This window comes from Dermacentor albipictus, chromosome 10 (assembly GCF_038994185.2).
Source record: "Dermacentor albipictus isolate Rhodes 1998 colony chromosome 10, USDA_Dalb.pri_finalv2, whole genome shotgun sequence".
NCBI classification, from domain to species: domain Eukaryota; kingdom Metazoa; phylum Arthropoda; class Arachnida; order Ixodida; family Ixodidae; genus Dermacentor; species Dermacentor albipictus.
The window spans coordinates 72676699-72702379 of NC_091830.1; the positions used below are offsets into that span (position 1 = coordinate 72676699).

General features: G+C 47.2%; 1 protein-coding gene across 5 annotated transcripts in view; it reads left to right on the forward strand.

Annotated features, from left to right (window-relative positions):
• Window positions 1–229: 229 nt before the first annotated feature.
• The window catches only part of LOC135898184 (uncharacterized), a 160199-nt gene continuing 134747 nt past the window's right edge, over window positions 230–25681 (forward strand). For all 5 annotated transcript variants that reach the window (XM_065427004.2, XM_070527436.1, XM_070527437.1 and 2 more), the window contains exons 1-2: window positions 230–383; window positions 23643–23729. In XM_065427004.2, coding sequence (XP_065283076.2) covers window positions 341–383; window positions 23643–23729 — 130 coding nt within the window. In that variant the 5' untranslated portion in view covers window positions 230–340. The remainder of the gene's footprint in view (window positions 384–23642; window positions 23730–25681) is intronic.

Genomic DNA, 25681 nt, shown 5'->3' on the forward strand with positions numbered 1-25681 from the left:
CCGCTACAGAAACAGTTTGCTCGAAACCACTAACATTTTCTGACCTCCTCAAGCTTTGGTTTTCAACGAAGGCGTCATACAACGCTGCAAGTTAGACTATCCCCGCTGCCATTAAATTCCTATTGCTTAAACAGCAATTCAAACATAGTTTAATTAAAGCAGCTGTGCGAATTTAAGATGAGATACGAGCTATGATTCCCGCTAAGCCTGAACCATAAGAAGCAGTCGAACAGTCAAAAGAAATGACGCCATATGCGCCGTGTAATTAATCATAGCATAAAATGACGTGTGCTTATTGTTCTTGTAGAGTATGTAAGCAGCACAGAAGGTTCATAATGCAATGCGGAGCATTCTAGCAAGATTGCCATTTCCAGTACGCAGAGGTAAGGAAATGATCTAATATTTTACACTTTGATTTTAAGTTGCGCTCCTGTTCACTGTTATTAGTCGTATGTACTTCCTAGTAAGCAAAATTTATACATCTTTGACATGGAATTTAGAGAACATTCATGCACAGAGAATACGGTGTTGAATATGATCTCTCGAAAAGTGATTACTTCCGCCTCAATTGAACAAATTTATTCTCCTAAGGCTGAGCGCGCTTGTATAATGCCGAATGTCACATATTCAAAACTTTTTGTGAGCATCTAGCCTTTAAACTGAACTGGCGACGCAAAATTATGACATCCTATGCAATGCTGTGCCGAAATTTCATGTTCCACAGTTTTGTACTCAGGAAATAAAATATCACGCTCTGAAAAATAACATAGGAATACATAAATTGCCCAAGCTCCAGGTAACATCTGTAGTTATCGAACCACAAGAAAATACTGTGAAAGCCAAAAGGGTATGGCAATATTATTATTAATATCATTAGTAGTAGTGCTAGTAGTATTACCAGGATCATATATAAAAAGCGCTTTCGGACTCTACACACGAATCAATTTTTATGTTTGAGTAATTAACCTACAGTTATGGTTTCTTCGAAGTGCAAACACGCACAAGAAGCAAGAATGAGACAGAGCGAGCTCAGACAGGAGCTAAATTTTATTCAAACAGGCAACAAACAAGGGAGAAAACACGGAGAAGAAACAACATTAAACGGAACGATTAAGCTATAAATATGTGCCTGCTAGGAATGAAATTTCGCACTCGAACAGTGCGAAATTTAGTTAGCTCAAGTTAGTGTCACTCTGTATTCTTAAGAAAATAGCATCAGCTATCTCCTTAGTTCGCGAGTCCGGATTGCTATAGCAACGTGCGCAAAAATTCCTGAACGCACCCACAGGTTGCGCAATGAGCATACAAATGCAAACCCAGCGCAGCTTAGATCACTATGCTGTTCTAGCAGGCGCACATATCAGCCGCGCCTAATCTGGCCAATGTATGCCTTTCTTCAGTACAAAGAAATGCAGTAGAGAGTTGTGTTGGGACCTGACTTAGCATTTATCATGATTAACGACACGCCCTTTTTTGGCGTCCCTCCTTTGTGCTTTTCATATCAAGTACCGACAATAGTTGGCGCAATTAGTGCTATAGTAAGATCCAGCTTAAAAAAGAAGAGTTGGCAAAGAAGTCAAATGGCCCACGCCTAGTTTGGATACTCCACGAGCCAATCACAGAAGCAAACTAAATCGTTATCATTCGGCCTTTTCAAAATCGCATTGTACTTGATAGCTCCGGAGCGTCTACTGTTTTTGAAAACACTTTTCATCGGCCGAAGCTATGGTTTGTGCAATAGACGTGGGCAAAGTGCATGGAACCTCACCATTTCGCTCTTCGAAAGTCCGTGGTACAGTGGATGTTCTTGCCGAGTCTGTTTTATTACTCAACAAACTTCCGTGCCAACAGAAGTGAAACTTGACAATTAATATCGTCCAGTTCGCGTTCGAATTTTTTCCCTCTCTTTTCCCGTGATCATGTAGTTCCCCCAAATGTTAATATGACCAACAAGCCCAGCTGAAAATCCTTCTTGGCGATAAATAGCCGCAACGAAGTAAGATAGTATTAACGACGTTCTGGCAGTTCCATACTTGCCACCCTAAAGTCAGGTCACTTGGTCTTGATCGTGCGTGTTATATCAGTAAGTACATCGGTAAGTGCGGACAGCTGGGCTAGTTTGTTGTGATTGGCCTTATGAGACATCGTTCCAGCTCATAATTAAACACGAACGAGAAGAGAAGGACAGTACGCACGCCGCTTCGAAAATATTTCGTTAGCCAGAATTGCTATTGATCGAGGACTCAACCAAACTTCAGATCTTGCCGCGCGTTCATCGCATCGTAAAATCCATAGCGTTAAGGTCAGTCTACATAGGTTTGCACTGTAAATTTGGTGGTTGCACATGCCCAGTGAAGAACCGCACTTGCCTTGCTGGCGTGCTTTACGAAATAGCCACTGGCGTAGATGGCGTCCTTTTAATATTGCGCAATTGTCAAGCATCATCTACAGGCCACATAATTTTCACTTCTGTTTCATTGTTTCTCGGCGCTGTGCAACGATGGTGGATTCTGTCGTGGCAGGCTGACTCAGTTGCTGAGCCCGGGGTTGGGTGCAATATCAGTTGCGGTAGTCGTTTTTCGATGAGGCAAAACGCGAGGCGCCTGTATACTGTGCCCCGTCAGAGTAGGTTAAGAAGCCCCAGAGGATAGAAATTATTCCAAACCACTCCACTGAGCCGTCTCTCCTTACCAATTTGTCCCTTTCGCCACTTATCCAATGTCACCATGAAGTCACCAGCTGCGTTTGACGATTTGAGGACGCTGCACTATTATCTTATGCCTAAATAAACTGACTTTGTACGGCCTTGAGTAGAATGATCCTAATACCTGTGTAATCATCTCAATTGGGCAAGTCAAATGTGTGATGTGAGAAATCAATTTGTTTGAGTAATCATGAACATGAAATGGTGGAGAATTTGCTTCAAATATCTTAGGGGCATGTCTGGTCCATGCACTGCCGAAACGAAACATTCCCTTATTTTCCATGGTAGAGTGTATAAGCGCGACTGGACGAGGACGAAGAAAGAAACAGATACACAGACACGGCGCTTCTTTATTTTAGCTCGTACATGACGTTACTCAATCTGGCAGTGCAGCTATGAAGCTGCGCACTGCGTGTACCATAGTCCATGCTCAGCTTCTGGAGGTTACACCCCTTATACCATACCGTACATAAAAATAAGCGCAGATTTTAACAAAACCAGAAAATGTCAATGGTGCAGCATCCTTGAATAACAAATGCCATGATCAGAGTACTGCAGGCATATTGTACCTTCGCAACATCAAAAATCAAGCTGCATGCGATAAGACATTTGCAAAGTGCTTGTGCCCCAGATAGGTACTTGGCTTAGCTGCGTTCGGCACTTGAATAGTATACACAGGTACTAATTAATCCATCAGGTATAGTAACAAAAGTAATTTAGGCAGAACACCATTACATATCAGTACACGGGGCAGTATTGCTGGGTCAACCTTTCGCTGTTGTGCATGTTAACTTTGTTGTGGCAAGACATCTTTGAGGCAAAGACGAGTAGAACTTTGCGTTTGTTTTTCCATTCAAACAAGATGCAGTGTTGGGCTCGAGTTAAGAGACCCAAAGCCCAGTGGCTTCAGTGTGGCAAAAGAACATACAAGTATCAGCAGATGTACATACGTACAAAACATTTACAGTAAAACATTTACATCTCTCTCCTTCCCTGAGGTATTAACACGATATCCATCGTTGAAGCCCACTGGGAGTGTTCACGAGGAGATACAAAACATTGCTGAGAACTATGATTGCGTACGCCCTAGAGGGCAGACTACGGAGAGACCAATGTGGATGCATTGATCCGTACAAAATGCAAGCTCATGTCGAGACAACACATGAATTAGAGCACTTCTGGCCTTGCCATGAAAGGCGAAATCCTGAGTAATGTAATCGACATGCTGCCCAGTGTCAATGTTCACTGATCAGTGAGGAGCAAACACAAGTGTAAAAAATTTATCCTTTCTAACTGTAGTTTAGTCTACTGTGATGGGGATGGGACACATGAGAGACTGGTCGTATGACTACTGCAGTGATATTCACTGAGCGCTTGAGCCGAGAAAATACATATTGTAGTGGCGATGAAGCAACGCACGCAGAAGTGCGACACTGTCTAGGCGGCAGGTGCGACCGCTGATCGCGAGCTATTGACGCCGGCTGAGACTGTCTTTGCTGTGCCCATCGTGCAGTCCTCCCGCCTACCGTCCAAACTTTATAAAGCCCCTCTCAAATTGGTTGATGCGCTGGGTATTCAAACCTGTAAATGCGAATTCATACGCTACCAACTGCGCCGACAATGCCTGATGAAACCACCCAGCAGGCGGTCGAACAATCCCCGCAGGTTTCCGTAGCCGGCGCGCTGCGCCAGCGCGATCTTCCCTTCTTTAACGAAACAGATGACCACAGAGTGGAAGATTGGTTGGCCACATTCCAAAAGGTGAGTGGCCACAATAAGTGGGATGACCCGTCCGAACTCCCTTATGTTCTTTTTTTTAGAGCGCAGCTCTTTGGCGTCCGTTCCTGGGTTTCGCGTCGTCGTTGTCGTCGGCGTTGTCGTCGGCCTCGTAACCAGCTCGCCGACGAATCTGCTCCGCCGCCGCCGCGCATGCGCGCTGTCGGCTCTCCTGGCGAGGGAGGATGATGGAAGGGAGGAGGAGAGACTGTGGAGGAGGGCTGGCTACACAAATGGCTCTTTGGCGTCCGTTCCTGGGTTTCGCGTCGTCGTCGGCCTCGTAACCAGCTCGCCGACGAATCTGCTCCGCCGCCGCGCATGCGCGCTGTCGGCTCTCCGGGCGAGGGAGGATGATGGAAGGGAGGAGGAGAGACTGTGGAGGAGGGCTGGCTACACAAATGGCTCTTTGGCGCCCGTTCCTGGGTTTCGCTTCGTCGTCGGCGTTGTCGTCGGCCTCGTAACCAGCTCCGCCCCCTTTCATCCCCCCAGCGCTAGCAGCGACCGACTGATACCGCTTTCGTGAGTCCGCTACCGCACTCACGAAAGACGTCGTGCACTTCCTGCAACTCGCATTAACCGTCCATCGATCCACACCGATGTTAGTAGTGGGGGACTTTAATGTTGACATAAAGACAAACAGCAATTTCCTAACACTTATGCGGGAGAAAATCCCGTTCCTCTCGCTCGTAACGCGTCCCACGGCTGTGACAACCTCGCGAGGCACTTGTATAGATCTCGTCTTTGAGAATCAAGCATTGGTGTACCAAGTCGAACATATATCAGTCTATTTCTCCGACCACAAAGCTTCCTTCATGACTGTCAAGAACTGTTAGTGCAGTCTTTGTTAAAGGAATACGTGTGAAAAATAAAAAAAAATTCTGTGATAGCGCATACATGTGTTGCTCGATTTCTTTGCCTCAATCTATCGAAAAGGTGAAACAGCTTATTTGCTGCGCTCAAATTTCGCATTAGGAAGTAACGTAATCGTCGGTAATTTTTTTTTATCTCAAGGATCTCACAAGCCTTTGGTACCATAAGCACGAGCCCGACTTAGCTACATGGAGTGCGTTAAAGAAACGCTTCGCATAAGTATTCGACTGTCCCACCATGCGCAAACTACGCACCGAACAGCGGCTCCGCGGACGTGCGCAGCAGCTAAGTGAAAATTTTACTAGTTATCTAGAAGACGTGATAGACTTATGTAAGCACCTGAATCCTTTCAGGACCGAGCAAGAGAAGATTAAACAAATCCTCAAAGGCATTGACGACGATGCCTTTCAAATGTTGCAGGCCAAGGACCGACGCATTGTCGTTGAGCTTACGACCTTGTGCCGGAACTTTGATGACCTACGCAAACAACGCGTCTTAGCTCGAGGGCCTTCAACAACAGACGAGTCTCTCGCCCCTTTAACCACAGGTAGTGACCGCAATACGCTACTGTCGCAAACGAAACAATATGTACGTGAGGAATCGGCACTGCAGCTTTCGTGTTTGTCGTATTTGCCGGCTCTACAGGTGCCTACGCACAATCTAGCGTCATGTACCAGAAAAGTTATTGAGGAGCAAGTATCGGAGGTGCTGCCACCCGCCTCTCAGCCGACAGCTGTTGCCGCACTCTTCACTTATGCGGCTGCCGCTGCACAGCCACCGCGTCGACTGCCAGCGCTGGTCCCTCAACCTCTCTGACCGCCACCGGCGTCATTCTCTGGTGCACAGCTGCCCATCGTAAACCCGTGGCGCACTGCTGACAGCCGACGAATATGCTTGTGGAATTCCAGGTCACGTTGCACGCTTCTGTCGTCGGCGCTTCGCGGCAGCCCCGGCTGCACCACGATACCGCGACAATTTTTTCCGGCCCCAGTACTATACGCCACAGGACGCGCCACCTAGTATGTACGCGCCAGACCTCCAGCCTGACTTCGCCTTTCAACCCTTCCCTTCCCCTCACTCACCTTCACGATGCCACCGATCTTCGTCACCAATGCGTCGCCGACCAAGCGTTGAGACGGAAAACTGACTTCCGCAGCTGCAGAGGCACGTGCTGCTTCGCCGTCGACCTGTGTAGTTCCTCGCTTCTCCCGCACCAATTTCATCGAACTTTTGATTGAAGGTGTTGGAACTCTTGCGCTCGTCGATACTGGTGCCACTATATCCGTCATTAGTAAGAAAATTTGCCGCTCTTTTCATAAAGTAACAACGCCACCTACAGCGTTTTTCCTCAATACTGCAAGCGCACAGTGAATTCATCCGGTTGCAGCCTGCACAGCTAAAGTCAACATTGGAGACGTGCCTTACGACATTGACTTTATTGTGTTGAATTCGTGTTCACATCATGTCATCCTAGAGTGGAATTTCTTATCGCGCCATCATGCCATTAGAGACTGCGCTCGCGCTCAGGCGGAACTCTCCGTGTTTGGCGATGCACCTAGTGCCCATGTGCCCGTGCCTGGTGTTGACAAGCTTGTCGTGGCTGATGACGCTACCCTTCCCCCTCTCAGTGCCGTCGTTGTTCCTGTTTACTCTGCTACCCTTTCTGAAACTACAGTTCTGTTCACAGTGTCAGACGTATTCAGACGCCGCCACCAGGCGTCGCTGCCATTTGCCGTCCTTGCACTTCACCGCGATGCCTCCGGAATAGTTTTTCCAACTCTACATCATTCCCTCTCACGTTACCCGCAATGGGACGCTTGGCCACGTTCAGTCAACCGTGGGTAATGTTATCGTTCCTATTGACTCCTCCGAGCCGATTCCGAGGCCTGAGCTCAACGCGTCCACACCGCATCTTGCATCCGCTGACGTGTTATCGGAAGTATTTCCCCCTTCCATCGCCAGAAACCTCACTCTAGATCAACGTGCGCAGCTCTTTACCCTTCTGAACCAGTTCAGTAATTTGTTTGACTTCTTTCAAGCATAGTTAGGTCAAACGAGCAGCGTTGTTCACAGAATTGACACCGGAACCAACACCACATTGCGACAGCATCCCTACTGTGTACCACCCGCGGAGCATCGTAGAATTGCGCAGCAAGTTAACGACATGCTTCAGCGTGGAGTCATCGAGCCTTACTGTAGTCCTTGCGGATGCCCCGTTGTGCTGGTCAAGAAAAAAGGTGGTTCAGTTAGGTTCTGTGTGGATTACCGGCATCACAACAGAATTATTAGAAAATATGTTTACGCTCTCCCACACACAGGCGACGCCATCGACTGCTTGCAGGGCGCCGAATTGATCTCTTCACTCGACCTACACTCGCGTTATTCGCAAGTCCCGATGGCCGAGTATGATCGTCCAAACGCGGTGTTCGTCATCCCGGATGGTCTGTACGAATTCAGTCAAGCTTTACTTCCCCTTTCCCTTCCCTTAGTGCAGGGTAGCAAACCAGAGGTTTTTACTCTGGTTGACCTCCCTGCCTTTCTCTCATTTGCATCTCTATCTCTCTCTCTCTCACACACACAGTCAAGGCATTTGGACTTCGCAATGCGCCTGCAACATTCGAGCGAATGATGAACCGCATCCTACGCGGTTCAAAATGGCAAATATGTCTCTGTTATCTAGATGACGTGTACGTGTTCGCCCCCGATTTCGCTGCACACCTCGCCCGTCTGCGTGCTATTCTCTGGTGCATTACCTACGCAGGGCGTCTACTCAACCTGAAGAACTGCAACTTCGGGGCTCGCCAGCTCACCATACTACGTCGTGTAGTCTCAAAACACGGGACTCTTCCTGACCCTGACAAACTTCGTGCCGCCGCGGAGTTTCCTAAGCCCACCACCGTGAGCTTTGTTAGCTTATGCCCGTATTTTCATCGCTTTGTCCAGAACTTTCCCTCCATCATACCACCGCTTACAAAGCCCTTTGCTAGATCTAGCAACTTTTCCAATTGGTATCAAGCCTGCGACGACACCTTCACTACATTCTACGTATTGACTATATTTTGTAAAGTACTGACTTCAATCTTTCACACACTTGCTGGAGACTGATTCCGCACAATCACTGTCTTTTTCTGCACTCCTGAATTATGAGGCTTTAATTACGACCAATTATTATCGTACAATTATGATGCGACCGCAACCATAAATAATGGTACAAGCGTAACTTTTGCAAAACAGTTGAGCAACTTGTAGTGACACAAAACATCCCGAGCAGTACCACACTGCCATACACTGGCATGGGTCACTGAAACGAACTGAAGGGAAATGTTCCTCTAGCACTTGCGTCTGTGGATAAACAGCTGACTCATTGGGCGCCCTCAGGGACTCTACAACTGGGCTTCACTAGCAGCAACAGTTGTCATTTGTCCAGGACCACTGAGACAATGTAGTGAGCAACTGAAAATTATACCCACAGTTAAATATATACAAACAGCTGTGCGAGACATTACGCTCAACATAAGCTACTGAAAGAAGTCTTCATAAGCAATGCATGCTATGCATGGATCAAAAATTTCATTTACGCGCATAATTGGAAAAGCCTCATATTTAATACGTCTTGTAAGACGCTTCAAATTCATTTGGAATGTTTTGTTTTCCAAAATACAGGTTTTAGCGGTAGTCTTAAACTGCTATATCCATGGAAAGAAACACTGTACATTCGGCAAACAGAACTCATATGGCCAAAGCCTTAGTTATGCTGCATGAAACACTTGAAAATAGTGCTTCCTTGTAAGAGAAAAAAAAACGGTACAAAAATGAATGACAAAGCATTCGTATCTGACCATTGGCTAGTGAACAACAAAAGCACTTGAAGACGTTGAATATTACGGCGCAAGAGCGTCTTTGGCCAGCGAGCCCCATCCCACACATAAATTTATTTAGAGGAGGAGTTAAAGACCCATTTTCAAAGCATTTAATCGCAGAGAAGCCTAGCAACATGCCAGGAGAAAGCTTGTACTCATCGCATCATCGATAGGTACCCGGTCGCACTGGGGATCGGGCTCCTCACCTCCCGCATGCGATGCGGAAGCTTAATCTACTAGGCCAGAGCAGCGGTAACCGAAGAACCTGCTAAACACTTTGCAATGTTCTGAATGAAAGCATGGTTTGAGCAATTCAGCGACAAGTACCTTGAGCACGAATAGTGTACCCTTCAAACACTTTGACATGCGAAACAGACATGGACGGATCAGAAGGTTCATTTACTTGCATTAGTGAAAAGAAGCCCATAGAGAATAGATCTCGTATGACACTGCACAATCATTTGGAATGCTTGCTTACAGAATGTAGTACATATCTGTAGTATTCAACTGCTGTATACATGGAGGAAAGCACTTCAAATTTGACAAAGACTCCTGTTTAACACACCCCACTGACTGGCTCATAAGAGAACCTACTGAGTGCTTTGTAGTCTTTCGTGAAAACATGTTTTGTACGTTCCCGTCAGAAGTAACGGGAGTGCGAGAAGTGTACCCTCTCGCATTATTTTACATTATGCAAACCAATTTCCGGTAAAAGGAACATTTTTTTCATATTACGCGATACACTTTGCAAAAAAAGTTCGTTCTTACAGTTGCATTCTATAACACTTTTCTGGTTCAAGAAAGCATGTGCATCCGTAAAGCATTTTGAAAAACAGAGGAGAGAAGCTATTTTCGAAGTAGTCTTTGCACCTTGCACCAGTATTGCGGGCAGTGCTTCCGCCTGCCTCTGCCTTCTGGATATGACTGACGGCGAATTGATTTCCTGAGCAAGAAAACGGCGAGTGCCTTGGTAAAATGACTCTTGTTTAAGAGACGATCGCAGTAGCCTTCTTTCACTAATACGGAACATTGCACATCAGTGAATATAGGCACACTGTGCCATTCAACAGTTGCATCAATCACAGCATTGAAGTGGCCGAGGGGGTTCCACTGATGGCACAGTGCGCATCTACAGAGACGAACGTAGGCAACCTTTTCTGGACAAGAATGTGAAGCGAGGTTGTGCCTTCAGCAGTCCACAACGTTGTTCGTCATGCACAAGTAAGCTCACGAGGCGGCATCAGTGGAGCCCTCATGGCCATGTCTATATTGCCTCGCAAGTCAAGGATGAGATCAAGTACGACCTTGTGTACGTGAAGATGCTTGTTAAGCTTGTCACCAGGTTCACATTAGAAGGTTCAAGGTCTCAACCACTGCAAGCTAAAGGAGGTGTGGGGTTTTAACCCTAATACTGGCGGGCAACCACCAGTAATACAATGGGTGCAAGATATCCCCTGTGCTAGAGCTTCGTTTCTCTGTTATGAAATGCTTGGAAAATAAGTTCTTCAGCCCCTCTCCCTCCTTGTGTAATGAAAAAGGGCCACAATAGGCTTTACCACACAAGGCACATTTCAGTGACCTGAAGACTGATGACGCATTTAGGCGTTGGGGGTTGGCACGTATGAGAGTTCTTGGCAGAAAAAAAATAACCGCCAGCCAGGACTCGACGCACTACATTACTGCAGTAAACTGTAGACCTGTCTGCTTTGATTCATTGCGAGCGATAAGTATGCCTGTGTAGCACTGCTTCAATTCAATTAAGATATGTGATCCACATCTTCTAGTTGACCTCTTGTGGCGCGACAATGGCTCTTGCGAGATGGCTGATGTACTTCTGTGCTCCGAGACCTTTAGTTGTGTAGCATCTAACATTAACAGGATCAACAGCTCTACCAAGAGGGCTAAAGCCATTGTTCAAAGGTGCAGTCTGATACAAAAGGGCTATATAACGCTGCACTGAACAGGCTCAGGAGAGCATGTCGGAGGAGTTACAGCATTCTCCAAGGCATGCATCAGCCACAGTGTAGCCCAAGTCTAATGCGCCAGAGTTCAGAAAGGAGAGCAGTAAGGATAGCTTTAGAGTGTATGACAGCCACAGTATAGTCGTGGTGAGCCGTGGCTGCGGGAACAGTCCAGCAGCAGCAGTGAGGGCACGAGGGGATCGTGCGTCAGCCGTCGCGTAGTCGGGGTGACCCATGGCATCGGGTGCACTCAAGCAGCAGCAGTGAGAGCAGGTGGGAAGAGTGCGTCAGTCCTCGTGTAGTCGAAGTAAGACGTGGAAGCGGGCACAGTCATTCAGAACTGGTGCGAATGTCAGGGGAGCGTGCTTCAGCCGTAGTGTTGTCGAGGTGAGGCATGGAAGCAGGTACAATCAAAAAGCAGCAGCGGGGACATCTGGGGAGTGTGCATCGGCCATCATCTAGCAGAAGTGAGAGTTGGCAACGGCTGCAGTCAAGCAGGAGCCGAGAGGGCATCTCAGTTGAATCCGTCAGTGATTGTGTAGTCGTGGTAACACGAGGCAGCGCGCACAGTCAAGCAGCAGCAGTGAGGATATCTGGGGAGTGTGCGTCAGCCATCGCGTTGTGCCTATCACACACCTACCACGCACACTGGAAATGGCATATCCGCATGTGATGTGGGGCGCCTTAAAATCTCCTGCTACCATAATGGGGCAACCAGGATGTTTCTGTCATTGGTGCGCCAACCAGCCTGACACAACCGAGCCGCACGACCGCTGTAAGTGCGAGCATAGTACCAAATGATGATAACGTCCGTGCGTTCGAGACAAACCAATACGGCCACGACTTCGTGCCATAAAGTACACCACCGTGAGAGATCAACGCGGATCTGATGAAGCGTGCATATTACATACGTTGCAGCCTTTCCTGGAGGGACATCGGGTGTAGCACTCCTACGATCCAACATTGAAGGCGATGAGTATGCCAGAATCCCTGAAAGGGGTGGCAGGCCGTCGGATTTTTTAAGCAGTAGAGCCCAAACACGCAGCTTCCCATATCTGAGAGGCTGACGCAGCTCTCCGACCTTCCCTGCGATGCCGCGACAGTTCCACTGTAGGATGCCTTCTGGCACACTTGAAGACGTAGCAGCCATTATAAGTTAAGATCGGCCAGTAGAACCGAGGTGAGATGCTGGAGCTGCTACACAACGAAGCGCAAGCGTTCTTGGGGTGAAAGAGGTTTCGACACAGATGCCGGGTTAGCCATATGAGCAGGACTAGACGTCGACGACAAATGTGACGACCACACTCCATCAGGACGACGCCGGAGCACTGTAAGGCGTTCCTTGAGACTAAGACGGCAAACTGGGCGAGTAGGTGATTGAACATGTTCCTATGGGTGGGCAGCGCAACCCGGACGAAGGATGAGAGGAAGTACACAACACGAGCGCAGACTAACAACTGGTTTATTGTTTCAAGCAACGGACTATAATATACAGAAAATGTAAACACGTGTAAAATGACGCTTACAAGGGTGTTAGCCTATCTTGACATTCAAAAAATCAGCTTCTTTATACTGTAGAGTGATAGAAGGCTGGCTGACGCATGCGCCTGAGTTCACATGCATGAAGTAGGCCTCTACAATCTCGCGGTTAATTTGATACATATTTTTATACAGTATTTCCGTTTGTTCAGACATGGGCTTGCATGAGCAAACTCTACAATGCGCGGCCAGATTCGAACCTGTTTCATTCCTGATTGCATCTTGGTGCTCCCTAATGCGGATGTTAAGGCAGCGTTCCGTCTGCCCAAAGTAAATTTTGCCGCACGAAAGTGGGATGACGTAGACCACTCCCGCCGAGCATTCCACAAGCTGCCCCGAGTGTTTGACGCGGCATGTAGCTTTGGACGCCTGTTTAGGTCTATTGACAAGATTGCAAATCTTGTTTAAGGAGTTCTTTGCTGAAAATATTACTTGAACACCATATTTAATGGCTGTCTTTTTTAACCCATGCCCCATCTGATGTACATAGGGGATGACTGCGTACTTTTTAACTTTTTCGATCTGTCTTTGGGGTGCATCCCCTTTCTTTATTTTCTTCACTAGACCTTCACATATTGACACAATAATGGATTTAGGAGAACCGGCCTTCTCTAGACGATTGAGTTGTTGCGAAAAGCTGCCGTCAATCTTAGCTTTTCGCAACAACTCAATCGTCCTGAAAAAATCGGCCTGAATCGGCCTGAAAAAAGTTACGCTGTCACCGTTCGACTGTAACAAGCCAGCAAAAATGTATAAATTCACACGATTATAACTTAATTTTTTTTTGCTTTAGGTAATTTATGTAAGAAGGAAAGTTTGAACTGCGACCTATTGGCAGCCTCGCGGAGGAACAGTGCATGGCGGTTATTAGGGCGTGTGCGGGGCTTCACTGGTGACTTCAATTGTAAACTAGTATTGAGAAAAGAGCACATGAACACAATTTCTTCTGCAGATTTTGTTTTCCTTTAACAGAACGCGTGTAAATGAGGTACAACCCCGAAGTTTTTTCGCCTTTCTGTAAAAGCGTGAGTAGCGCATCTTGGATTATAGAATTTTTAGGATCTTTTGGGGAGCCAAACCGGACGTTTATTATGATGAACAGCTGCCTGCAATATAGCGATATGTGATGCATAAATATATGTCGATTTGTTGATGATGAATGTGGTGTTTTGTGGCGTAAAGGCCAAATGTGGCCAAAGAGCGCCAGGCCGGTGACAATGCGTTCGCAATGGAGGTATGAATAACGAAGGGCAGATGTTACGGTGGCTGTAAAGGGGCCTAAAAACAGTCGGTCTAAAATGCATAAAACCTATACAAGATAAAACTATGCCGATGGTTAATGGGCTGTACAATGGACACGAAATACACATTGTGAGGTAATGATGATTTAGTGATATATCTCACAGATATACTTTTTCGAATAAGCACTACTGCCTTACAGAGTCCTTGTGATGCAAGGGCCTGTAGGCATGTGCTATGCTAGACAACCATCACAGCGGCATCCTCTAGAAATAGGATGTGCTATGAATATCTGGGGCTAAAACTTGCAAGTTTATATCATTCAAGAAATTTAGAACTGATTTGGTGTCAAAGAACGGTTCTTCACCAAGAAACATTGCTGGATGGAGAGGGGTGTGCTGGCGGTATACAAGGGGAAAATGTCTCTTTCTCTCAACTTCGGCTTCCCGACAATCCACGAGGACGTGGAGAACGGTCAGCCTCTCACCACATCTACCACACGTTGGAGGTTCATTTCCGCTCAGTAAAAAATTGTGGGTGTCAGAGGTATGTCCTATCCTGAGTCGACAGAACAGGACATCAGTTCTTCGTGTTTTCGTTTTCGGGGGCCAGAAACCTAACTTTGGCTTAATCAAGTGAAGCTTGTTCGTAGCTTCCATGTCCCACAAGCGTTGCCAGTGGCTTCGCAGATTCTTCCGTAAGAGAGGCTTTAGGTCTGTGACAGGGACAGCAGCCGTAGGAATAATAGCTTGCGAGGTGATTGATGTAGCCATTTCGTCAGCTAGTAAATTCCCCTCGATGCCTCTATGGCCTGGTACCCATCATATAATGACATGCTGGTTAGACATATACGTTCTACGCAGAATGGAATAGAGCTCAGTAAGCACAGGGTTTTTGTGTTTACAGAGTGACTTCAAGGCTTTTACGACGCTTAAGGAGTCTGTACATATAATTGATTTTTGAAGATTTGATTTTCTGATATGTTTCACGGCCGACAACAGTGCATGGGCCTCAGCCGTAAATATACTTGTTTCAGGGTGCAGTACACCGAATTCCGAGAAAGATGGACCAATGGCTGCGTAGGACACCCCGGCATGCGACTTAGAAGCGTCTGTGTAGAACTCTGTACACGAGTACTTGTACTGGAGCTCCAAGAAATTCATTTTGATATGTGTCCCTGGCGCATGTTTCGTGACCTCTATAAAGGATGTGTCACACTCTATCAGCTGCCACTGCCATGGCGCTAACAGTTTCGCTGGAGCCATAAGACAATGTTCAAGCACCGGAACACCCATTTCTTCACTGAGGTTCCTTGCGCGCAAAGAGAACGGTCTTCTCGCTGCAGGTCGGTTATTGAAGAGTATGGCATTGGTCATATCGTTTATGCATGAATAAGAGGGGTGTTCGCGGTTAGAATTTACTTTGAGGAAATATGTAAAAGTGCTATATGATCTCTGAAAATGGAGTGACCATACATTCGCTTCTGCATAAAGGCTTTGTACAGGGCTTGTCCTGAAGGCTTCAGTCGCGGGGCGGATTCCTAAATGATGGACAGGATCCAACATCTTTAAAGCACTTGGTGTAGCGGACTGATATATTATAGCGCCATAGTCAAGACGTGAGCCGATAAGACACCTACACCAGTTCAAAAGACATTTCATGTCACTGCCCCATGTAGTACTTGACAGAAGCTTCAATAAGTTCATTCTTTTGAGGCATTTAGCCTTCAAGCATTTAATATGCGGGATGAATGTCAGCTTCGAATCCAGTATGATGCCGAGAAACTTGTGTTCGGCGCTTACAGGTAATCTGCTACTAGAGAGCTCAATAGCAGGACGTGGTACTATTCCTCTCTTATAAGTGAAAAGAACGCAGGTACTTTTCTGTGGGCTCAACCTGAAACCGTTTTCGTCAGCCCATTTCGCCACTTCATTTAAGACATGCTGGACATGTCGTTCACAGATAGTTAAGTTGCATGATTTAAAACCAAGGTGAACGTCATTTACATATACAGAGTATGAGATCGTTCGTGGGATAGCCATGCCCAAAGAATTCATTTTCACAATAAAGAGCGTGCAGCTTAGCACACCACCTTGTGGAACACCAGTTTCCTGGGTGAAAGACCTTGACAAGGCATGGCCCACCCTAACACGAAATGTGCGGTTAGAAAGGTAACTTTCAATGATACCTAACATACTCCCGCGGATACCCATAGCGGAAACGTCTCGAATAATACCGCAGCGCCATGTGGTGTCGTATGCGTTCTCCAAATCAAGAAATACGGAGAGAAAAAACTGTTTGTGTATGAAGGCTTCCCTTATATTTGCCTCAATGCGCACAAGGTGGTCTGCGGTCGACCTGCCTTCTCTGAAACCACACTGGTAAGGATCTAGTAGTCTATTGCTCTCAAGGATATAGATTAGACGCCGGTTTATCATCTTTTCAAAAAGCTTGCAGAAACAGCTTGTCAAAGCGATAGGCCAGTAACTACTAGGCAAGGACGGGTCCTTACCCTGTTTGAGTATGGGTATTATTACAGCTTCTTTCCAAGATGGAATATACCCAACGGCCCACATGACATTAAAAAGTGCGAAGAGTGTTTTCTGTGTTTCAGGATGCAGGTATTTTCTCATTTCATAAATGATATGGTCACCACCTGCTGCTGAGCTGTTGCAACTAGCACGAGAAGTTTTGAGCTCAGCTAAACTGAACGGGCGGTCGTAAACTTCATTTTCGGCACATTTCCGATGAAGGCGCTGTCGCTCTGCACGTTCTTTGAACTTCAGGAATGACTGTGAGTAATGCGACGCACTGGAGATATACTCAGTGTTCCCCCAGACAGTCTGCCTGGTCTTCCAGGCCATCTCCAAGGGTACTTACTAAGGGCAGGGGGTTCGTCTCTCGTCCTTTTAGTTTATCCACCCTATTCCACACTTTTGCCTCGCCTTTGTAAGTACTTATTCTAGATATTTACCGCTCCCAGCTCTCTCTTCACACGTCGACGTATTCTCCTGCCTTGAGATTTGACTTGTTTGAGATTACTAAGGTTTTCAGCTGTTGGAGAATTACGAAGCAATCCCCAAGCTTTGTTTTGATTTTTGCGTGCATCTCGACATTCGTCATTCCACCATGGGATGCGACGGTTCTTTGCCAGTCCGTTAAATTGTTTAATGCATTTTGTTGCAGCGTCAATAATATAACCAGTTACGTATGCCACAGCATCGTCTATATTAAAATCAGAAATTTCGTCCCATCCTAAACACGTGATTTCTCGAAACAGTTCCCAGTTTGCTGATTCGAGGTTCCATCGAGGGAAATGCGGCGAGCATGCATCTGGTTTGGTTAGGTTTAATGTAATTGAAAAGTGATCACTCCCATAGGGGTTCTTGAGAACAGACCACTTCAGGTAAGGAAATAATGAACTCGAAACGATGCTCAAGTCTATGGCCGAGTATGTGTTATGTGCAACACTGTAATACGTTGGTTCTTTTTTGTTCAATAAACATGCACCTGAAGAAAACAGAAAATTTTCTATCAGGCGACCACGCGCATAGGAACGCGAGTCGCCCCGCAGGGGGCTATGTGCGTTTAAATTACCAACGACTATGTATGGTGGAGGAAGCTCATCGATAAGGCTTTGAAACTCTGCTTTAGAAAATTGACAGGAGGGGGAGACGTATATCGAACAAACTGTGATTAACTTACCAAACAGCACAGCTCGGACTGCGACTGCCTCAAGGAGAGTTCGGAGTTTGATTTGCTGACATGCAACGCCCACATCGACTATTACGGCTACACCTCCTGAGGAGGTGAGTGCATCTTCGCGGTCTTTGCGGAAAGTGGCATATTGCCTTAGAAAGTTGGTCTGTGTTACTTTTAGGTGTGTTTCTTGGACATACAGCACCTTTGGAGTGAATTTGCGAAGGAGTTCTTTAACGTCATCAAGATTGTGAAGTCCTCTCACGTTCCATTGTATTATTTAGGTATCCATAACGGGAACGAGGTTAGTGCTGTGTGTCTAGAAAGAGAACTTAGGTTACAGGACCCTTTTCCGGTCCTGTAATGCGATGTTTCTCTTTTTTGGAGCGGTCGAGCGATTCTCGCCGCTCCTTAGGCGCAATTGGCGCCCTTTGACTTGGTGTCGTGTCCATCGCCGTCTGTGAAGCGCTGGACACCCGCTCTTGTGAGCGATTTGTTTGTTGAGAAAGCCTCTTCTCAAAGGATGAGGCCCTTGAGGCCACCAGTCCGGAGGTCGACGGCCCCTTCTCAGATGACGGAGCAGCGCTAGCCGCCACCGCCGAGGGGGCAGGTGACGTCACTGCCGGCTCAATAGGTGTGGGCCGGACAGTCGCTGGAGGCCGTTGTGGCGCTGCCCCCTGACGCGCCACTTCGGCAAAGCTATTCTTCGGTAAGAAGGATACGCGCCTGCGTGCCTCCTTAAACGAAATGTTGTCTTTGGTTTTGAGTGCCACTATTTCCTTTTCTTTTTTCCAATGTGGGCAGGACCGTGAGTAGGCGGGGTGCTCTCCTTCACAATTCACACAGTGTGAAGTGTTCTGGCATGACTCGGACGGATGTTCATGTTCGCTACATTTCGCACAGGTTAGTCGGCCACGGCAGTTCTGGGAACTGTGGCCAAACCTTTGACACTTAAAACATCGGAGGGGTTTGGGATATACGGCCTAACCCTGATCTTCACATAGCCTGCCTCGATTGTTTCGGGCAGGACACTTGAACCAAATGTAGGAATAAGATGCTTAGTCTGAATTTCTTTACCATCGCGCCTCATTTTGATTCGTTTTACACTGATCACATCCTGGTCACTACAGCCTTCAAGTAGTTCAGCCTCTGTCAGATCAATCAGGTCATCGATCAGGTATCTGATAGAACACCATGGCTGGTGTTCATGGTGCGATGCGGTGTCACATTCACTGGAATGTCCCCAAAAGAGACAAGATTCGGCAGCTTTTCAAACTGAGTTTTATCTCAGCGTTCCAAAAGGAGATCTCCACTTGCAAGTTTGGTTACTTTAAAGCCTTGGCCAAGAATATTGGTTATTGATTAGACACTAGAAAAGGAGAGATCATTCTCGCTGACTTTGCGGTTTTCTCCGAGTGGATGACATGAAATTTGGGAAAGTTTTCATTATGAGGACAATAGAACTTAAATACTTCTTCGGTGCGCCCTCGTTTATGAGGGCGATCAGGAAGGGGTGGAAAAGAACTTGCCATAGATATATGCGGAAATTCGGCAGCACCGCCAACCACCCACCATGGAGCCCAACAAGGGGACGCTGCAGGACCGTGAAAAGGCACGGCCTGCACGCGCCAGCTGTACGGCACTACTATAACCAAATCTGTTACAACCAAGGTTGGCTATACCATACAAGGTTAACCCGTGCTACATGGGAAAAGTTGAAATAAAAAGGAAGCTAGGAGGAGACAGAAAAGACCGAAAGCAAAAGAAAGACGAAGGTTAGAGCGGAGGACAGGAAAAGGCAACTACCGATTTCCCCAAGGTGGGTCCGTCCGGGGGTGCCGCCTATGTGAAGGAGAGGCTAAAGGGGTGTGTTGCCTCCGCCGGGGGGCCTTAAAGGTCCAAACACCCAGCATCAGCTCAACCCCCAGGATCCCCCTTTTTCGAGACATGGCTAAGCCGCGCACGGCTACACGCGGGAGGGTCCGACCCTCATAAGCTTGGGTCCGTGGTGTCGCAACACACCAAACGCCTGCTCACGCAGACGCCCCTGCGGGGATGTCGATTTGTCAATTTGTGGTGAGACGACTTCATGACTGCGGAATACAGAAGATTCAATAGCTATAGCAGATTTCACCACCTTAAAGTGCGAGGACGAAAAATGTGATAAGGGTACTTGAAAGCAAAGGTTTTTTTGCTTGATCTGCCGACTTTGCGTGCGCTGCTGGGATGTTCTTGCCGCGCGTGCCGCTTGGTTTCTTGCAACACCACGAGATGGCGTTCTCCTCCGCGCAACCCTACCGGCGCCGCCGGTGACAGGGATGCGTAGTTTGTGCGTATGGCACGTGCTGTCCTTGCTTTGCTATGCGACAGAAATCCGTGTGCTGGGCTGTGGAGGAAGCGTGCTGGACAATCGTCCGTAGCCTGAAGATATCGCTGGAAGCTGGCGTCTCAACAACAAAAAAGAAGCACGTAAATATGCGCCACAAAAACGGCTCCAAAGCGTGCACTCAGTCTCTAAAGGTACGTCCTCACATGCGGAAATAAGCAGTGGGCTTAAAAACGCTCGCCGCGAAAGGCGCTTACGCGGCAAGAGTTCGCTGTCGCATGAAGCTGGGTCCCGAAACCATTTTTATTTCACGGCGCCGCGTTTCCGCAAACCCGAGCAAACCAATCACAGGCGCTGAAGTCCTCACGTGGGCGATCAGGGCAATGCCACGGAGGAAGGAAACTAATGGTATCTTCGACTGGTCGCCTGTATGCCCCGAAGCAGAGTCGGGTAGATCGGTCGTTTCCCGAGCTCAAAGGTAGGCGACAAGCGCGCAAGCCGAACGTGCGACTCGTTCTCGGAGGAGGAAATTGCTGATGCGAAACCACGCGACTACTGCCAACGTCCGATGTTTCACCTATCCAAAGCTCCCGGTGCTGCCGGAAAAACCAGCGGACGTGCCGGCCGGACGAACGTTCGTCGAGACGCCAGCATGCAGTGGCCTAGGTTGCCAATGTTACGGTGTGCCGTCGCCAACAGCAGCGACGCGGCGCTGCGATGACGTTTCAATCTCGATGACTGCTCCTATACGACAGAGCTCGGAGCGCCTCAGAGCGCTGCAGGATAGAGAGCAATCGAGAAGACCCAGCCGAACGCAGGGCGCGCACCCTCTTTCAACCAGCCGAAGACAACGCCGCTCGCGAGAGCGCTCCAGAGTGCTCAGAAACGACCAGCCGAAGATAGCATAAGGAGAGGCCCTGACGTCACTCTTTGTGAAGCAAAAGTGAAGCCGGAAGTTGGCGTTGCTCATGGCGATACTCCGCCTTTTGGGGCACCCTCCTCTCTTGTTTACATCTTTCGCGAAACCACGCCGCGCTGCGCGTGGTTAAGCGCGCGGAGCGCGCGCGCTCGCGCAACATCCGGCAAAGCACGGTGCAGGTAACACAGCGCAACAAGACACGGTGACTAACGCAAACCCGCCCACACAGCGCCTTTGCCACGGCACGAAACCTACCATAGCAACTCGTGTGAGCGCTCAAAACCATAACAACGCCGCCATTGTGGCCCAAAGTGCGTGGCCATACAGCCAAAAAAATTAAAAAGCAGCAAGAAAATTGGAGGGCGCTTCAGCTTCGCCTTCAAGAGTGGAACGCAATAGCCTTATCGCACCCCGTTCGCATTGCCGACTCAAACGCGCTACGCCAGTCAAACGTCGCGATCGGCAGAGATAACCGTGCCCCGACGCGCCATGAAGGCGGACGCGGTCATGGGGCGAGTGGCGCGCCACGTGTCGGGGCAGCGCCGTACATTGCGAGGAGGGGTTCTTCTGTGTTTGCCGCAAGATGGCTCTGCGTGTGCGCAGATCGCAGAAGAAGTTTAGCGGAAACGTTCTTCGCTACTCGTGAAACTGCGACTTCTGTAAGTTACATGGTCATAATTACCGATATACACCACAGTAAGACTTTCTACGGCGCGTATCTAAGGCAACACCGCATTCACTAGAGGCGATTTTGTCCCGTTTTCAAGGGACGAACTCGTGGCTGAGTGGTAGCGTCTCCGTCTCCCACTGCAGAAACCCTGGTTCGATTCCCACCAGCCTATCTTGCAAGATGTCTTTTATTTATGAAGTGCCTTCTGGGATTTATCGCTCACGGCCAACGCCGACGACACCGGCTTTTCTGCGACACGAGCTCCTTAATGCTGTCGCGTTAAAAATGAGAACCTACTACTTCATTTCCGCCACACTTTTCTCCGAGCTCGCGGAGAGGGTAGGACCTCTCCTTAGTTCCCTTCCTCCGTGGGTCACTGCTCTCGCCGGCGAGCACTACCGGCGCCGGGGAGCAGCAGCTGCCGGAGTGGAACAACGACTGAAACGCTCGGCAATTCTCGCTGGCTCTTGGCGTATTTCGAGAGAGGGCGAGAAGTATTGCTTGCACCCCGCTCTCTGTGAACGCGCAGAGGTGTGGCCTTCAGGACCCGGCGCGCGTTTTTTCAGGGCGCCGCCTTGCGTGCGCTTATGCACGCACGGAGAAGTGGTGCCCGCGAGGTTTTTTTAAAGTCAACTCAACAGTCGCATATTGGGCTAAATGCTGAAGAAAGTACACATTCGCACCAACATCACCGCTAATTATCGTCACTCAAAGAAAACATCATACAAAACTTCACTGAGAAGGGTTCCCACAGTGTGTTGGATCCGCATATTTTTTTTCCTCTGAAAAACAAAAGAGCATAAATGACCTGCACCAAAAGACACTGTAAGAACTCTATCTGTGAAACTGAACACCGCCATTTTTACCCGAACAAATCTATTACCTCATTCATTTCCTCATCGAAATTCACCTTCAAATAATCTACGTTGTTATATGCTTTAATTACAAGGCCTTCAAATTCTTTTTTCCTGAACCATATCCAAGCTACTCAATAAAATATAACAATGTACCGGTATGGCTTGAAACCCATCAAAATAGCAGACATTTGAGTTTACTTCCTTTCCCGACAGCATTCAGCGTTGTATCGCAATCAGGACTCGCGAACTAGGGAACTAGCCTAAGCTATATTTATGAAAATAAATATTAGTGACACTTGCGTAAGTTCCCTTTTGATACCACTGCTGGAATGAGAAATTTCCTTTGTGGACGGCACATGCTTGTAGTGTAATTTCTCACTTCCCTCTTGTTTCCTCCTGCCTTCATACTTTCTTGGCATCTATTCCTTGTGTGAAAAAAATTTTGCTCTAGTTTGCGCTTGTTCTTTGATGTCCTTCTTCGAAGTGTCTGTTTGCACTTCCAAACAATCAATTGTGGCCAGATTATCAACTCCCGTGAAATTATACAACACGTCTGTCTCTTCGCAACAGAAATATTGTGAGTTATTCAGAACTTCAGTATTAGAGTAACCCTGCTGATCCCAAGCGGAAGGAGATGCAGTTGAAGACGTTAGAGAATTATGTGGTGTGTTGAAAACTAACATGAAGTTGTGGTATGGAGTTGGCTTGCAAAACACATGGTTAACTTGGAACCCCTAGGAGACGTCTTTTTCTTATACTTGGCACAATATGAGCTCCTTATAGTTGGAGACAGTAAAGTATAAGTAACATTTCAAAAATTAGTCAAAGTTCTCAGAATTATCGTCAGATGAAAAAAAATTAAATCATTGAGCTTTGCGTGCCAAAGCCACGGCCTCGTTATGAGGCACGCCGTTGAAGTTTGTACCAGCTGGGGTTTTAGCGAGCACACAAATCTAAATACTTGGGTGTTTTCGCATTTCCCCCCATCAAAATGCGGCTACTGTGGCTGGGACTCGATCCCGCGACTGCGTCCTCAGCAGCCGAACACCATAACCACTAATCATCCGCGGCGGGCAATAGTTAAAGGAGGTTCCGGCGCCTAATTTTCATCGAAAGCGTCTCGTGTTTGCGAGGTTAGCATTTAATTATTAGGATGCATTGCAATGACTGATTCCAGTTATCTTCTTATAAAACGTGATTATTCGGACCTTTAATTATGCAGCTGAAACCATCAACAAAAGAAGAATGACGCTTCTATATCTTGCTCTTATTGTACCTTTCATGAGTCGGGATACGTGTGCCGTCAACTGTAAGTTTATTATTATTATTATTATTATTATTATTATTTTTATTATTATTATTCTCTTGGTGCTTTAGTATTTACATAGCAAATAAATTTTTAGATGCAGCATAACTGGGAATTCCAAACGCGTGAAGAACATTTGAAATGCAGCAGTGCAACGCAAACGCTTATTCTGTATTTCTTTTCAAGCAATCGCAGCAATGAACAATATAGCACATAGCTTTAAAAGGAAGGTGGTGGTTTTGCCACTGCCGTGGCAATCGGCGTTTTTTTTTTTACGCAGAGGCTATTTATAGGCAAGAATAGTGAATTTTGTAAGCACTGAGCAAACAAAGATTATATAGGTTCGTACGGGAAACAGCTAAGTGTGGGCTTCTTTCATCGCATAATGTCTTTACGCATAATAATTGTTCTGAACAATTACGCGTAACGTACCTTGTCAGGGTAGCAAAAAAATGTTTATCACAACGTGATAATCACGCACGAATATACCCTGCACACACGAAGATAATGAAAATATTTAATTATTTTTCCTATTATTTTTCCAACTGTTTCTCTTCTTAGCACTACCCACCTCCAATATGTAAACGCCTGCGTGAGTCTCGGATGATAAATGTGCCCAGCGGGTAGGCCTTGGGCCTTTTGTCATAGGCGCGTATGCGAGAAGTACCTGATGAATGAACTACACAATCATACCCAATTCGTAATAAATACTGAGACTGCACAAAGAAAATCGACTTTTATTTGGTACTTTATGGTGCTCAATATGGTCGCGGAGCTGATACGAAGTAAGCGCGAGTGGCCCTGTTATAAAAACGCCTTATGGAATGTACGGATAGTGAGTTATTGGAAAATAAGCACACTATCAGAAGAAATATATGTTTGCATAAAAATAAAAAATGTGTCCTATTGAGTTGAATTATATGTTATAATAATTGCGCTGCCCGTGAAACGCAAAGTGACGGAGCATATTACCACCACCGGGCCACCTGTCGCCACCAGGCCATCGAGGCGCCCTGGACGGAGTTTGGATGTCGCCCACCTTGAGTTCGAAGACATGCTTCAGCCCGGTGTTCTTCGTACTTCCTCCAGCAATTGGTCTCCTCTCCACCTGGTTCCTAAGTAGGACAGTGGCAACTGACAGCCTTGTGGTGATTTCCGAGGGTTGAATGTCCTCACTACTCCGGATCAATATCCCCTTCCTTACATACGTAACTTCTGTGGTTGTCTCGCAGTAACTAATATTTTGTGTTATATTAATTCAGCAGAACCCGTCTAACTATGACAGTTGAGTGCAGTGCGTTTAGCAATGAATCAATATAGCATTACCACATAGTGTCACCGCCGAAATACGTTATGTTGAGGCATTTAGTGAAGAGCAGTTCCTCCTTCGCGCTTCCCTGAGAACAATCCACGCCATCCAGTGCGCAGCACCGAAGCTTTCGTCTGCCCCCCGATATGCAAGGCGTGCGGCTTCATGCGAACGCTTAGAAGTCTCATGTCGTCCGCAATACGCATTAGCGCTTTTTCTGGACACATTGTGCCATCTATAAACACTGGCCAGAAATCCACGCGGGGCCTCCAAGACGAGAAGCGTCGCGTCGCAGTGTCGGCGAATGTTGAAAGTTGTGCCCTCGATTAGTCCGCATTGAGTAGTACATACCCAATGAGTTAAGTCGGAAACATTCACTAAGGAGCTCCACATAAATAGGTAATTGATACCGAATATCGCTAAAGCATCGGTGGGGAATGCATTCATTGCTAAGCCGCGAAAATTCAGTACAATTGTGGCGCAGCCTGCCAACACGTGATTTGATGACATTTAGGAACTCTTGTGGCGTGGGTTCGATTACTCTCAGCAACAGATAGATTGAAGTAATGTTCTTTTCTCATTGGAAAGTCGCAGAGAGCCAGCGTCGCATATGTTGCGAGCACAGTTTGGCAGATGCACTGAGTAC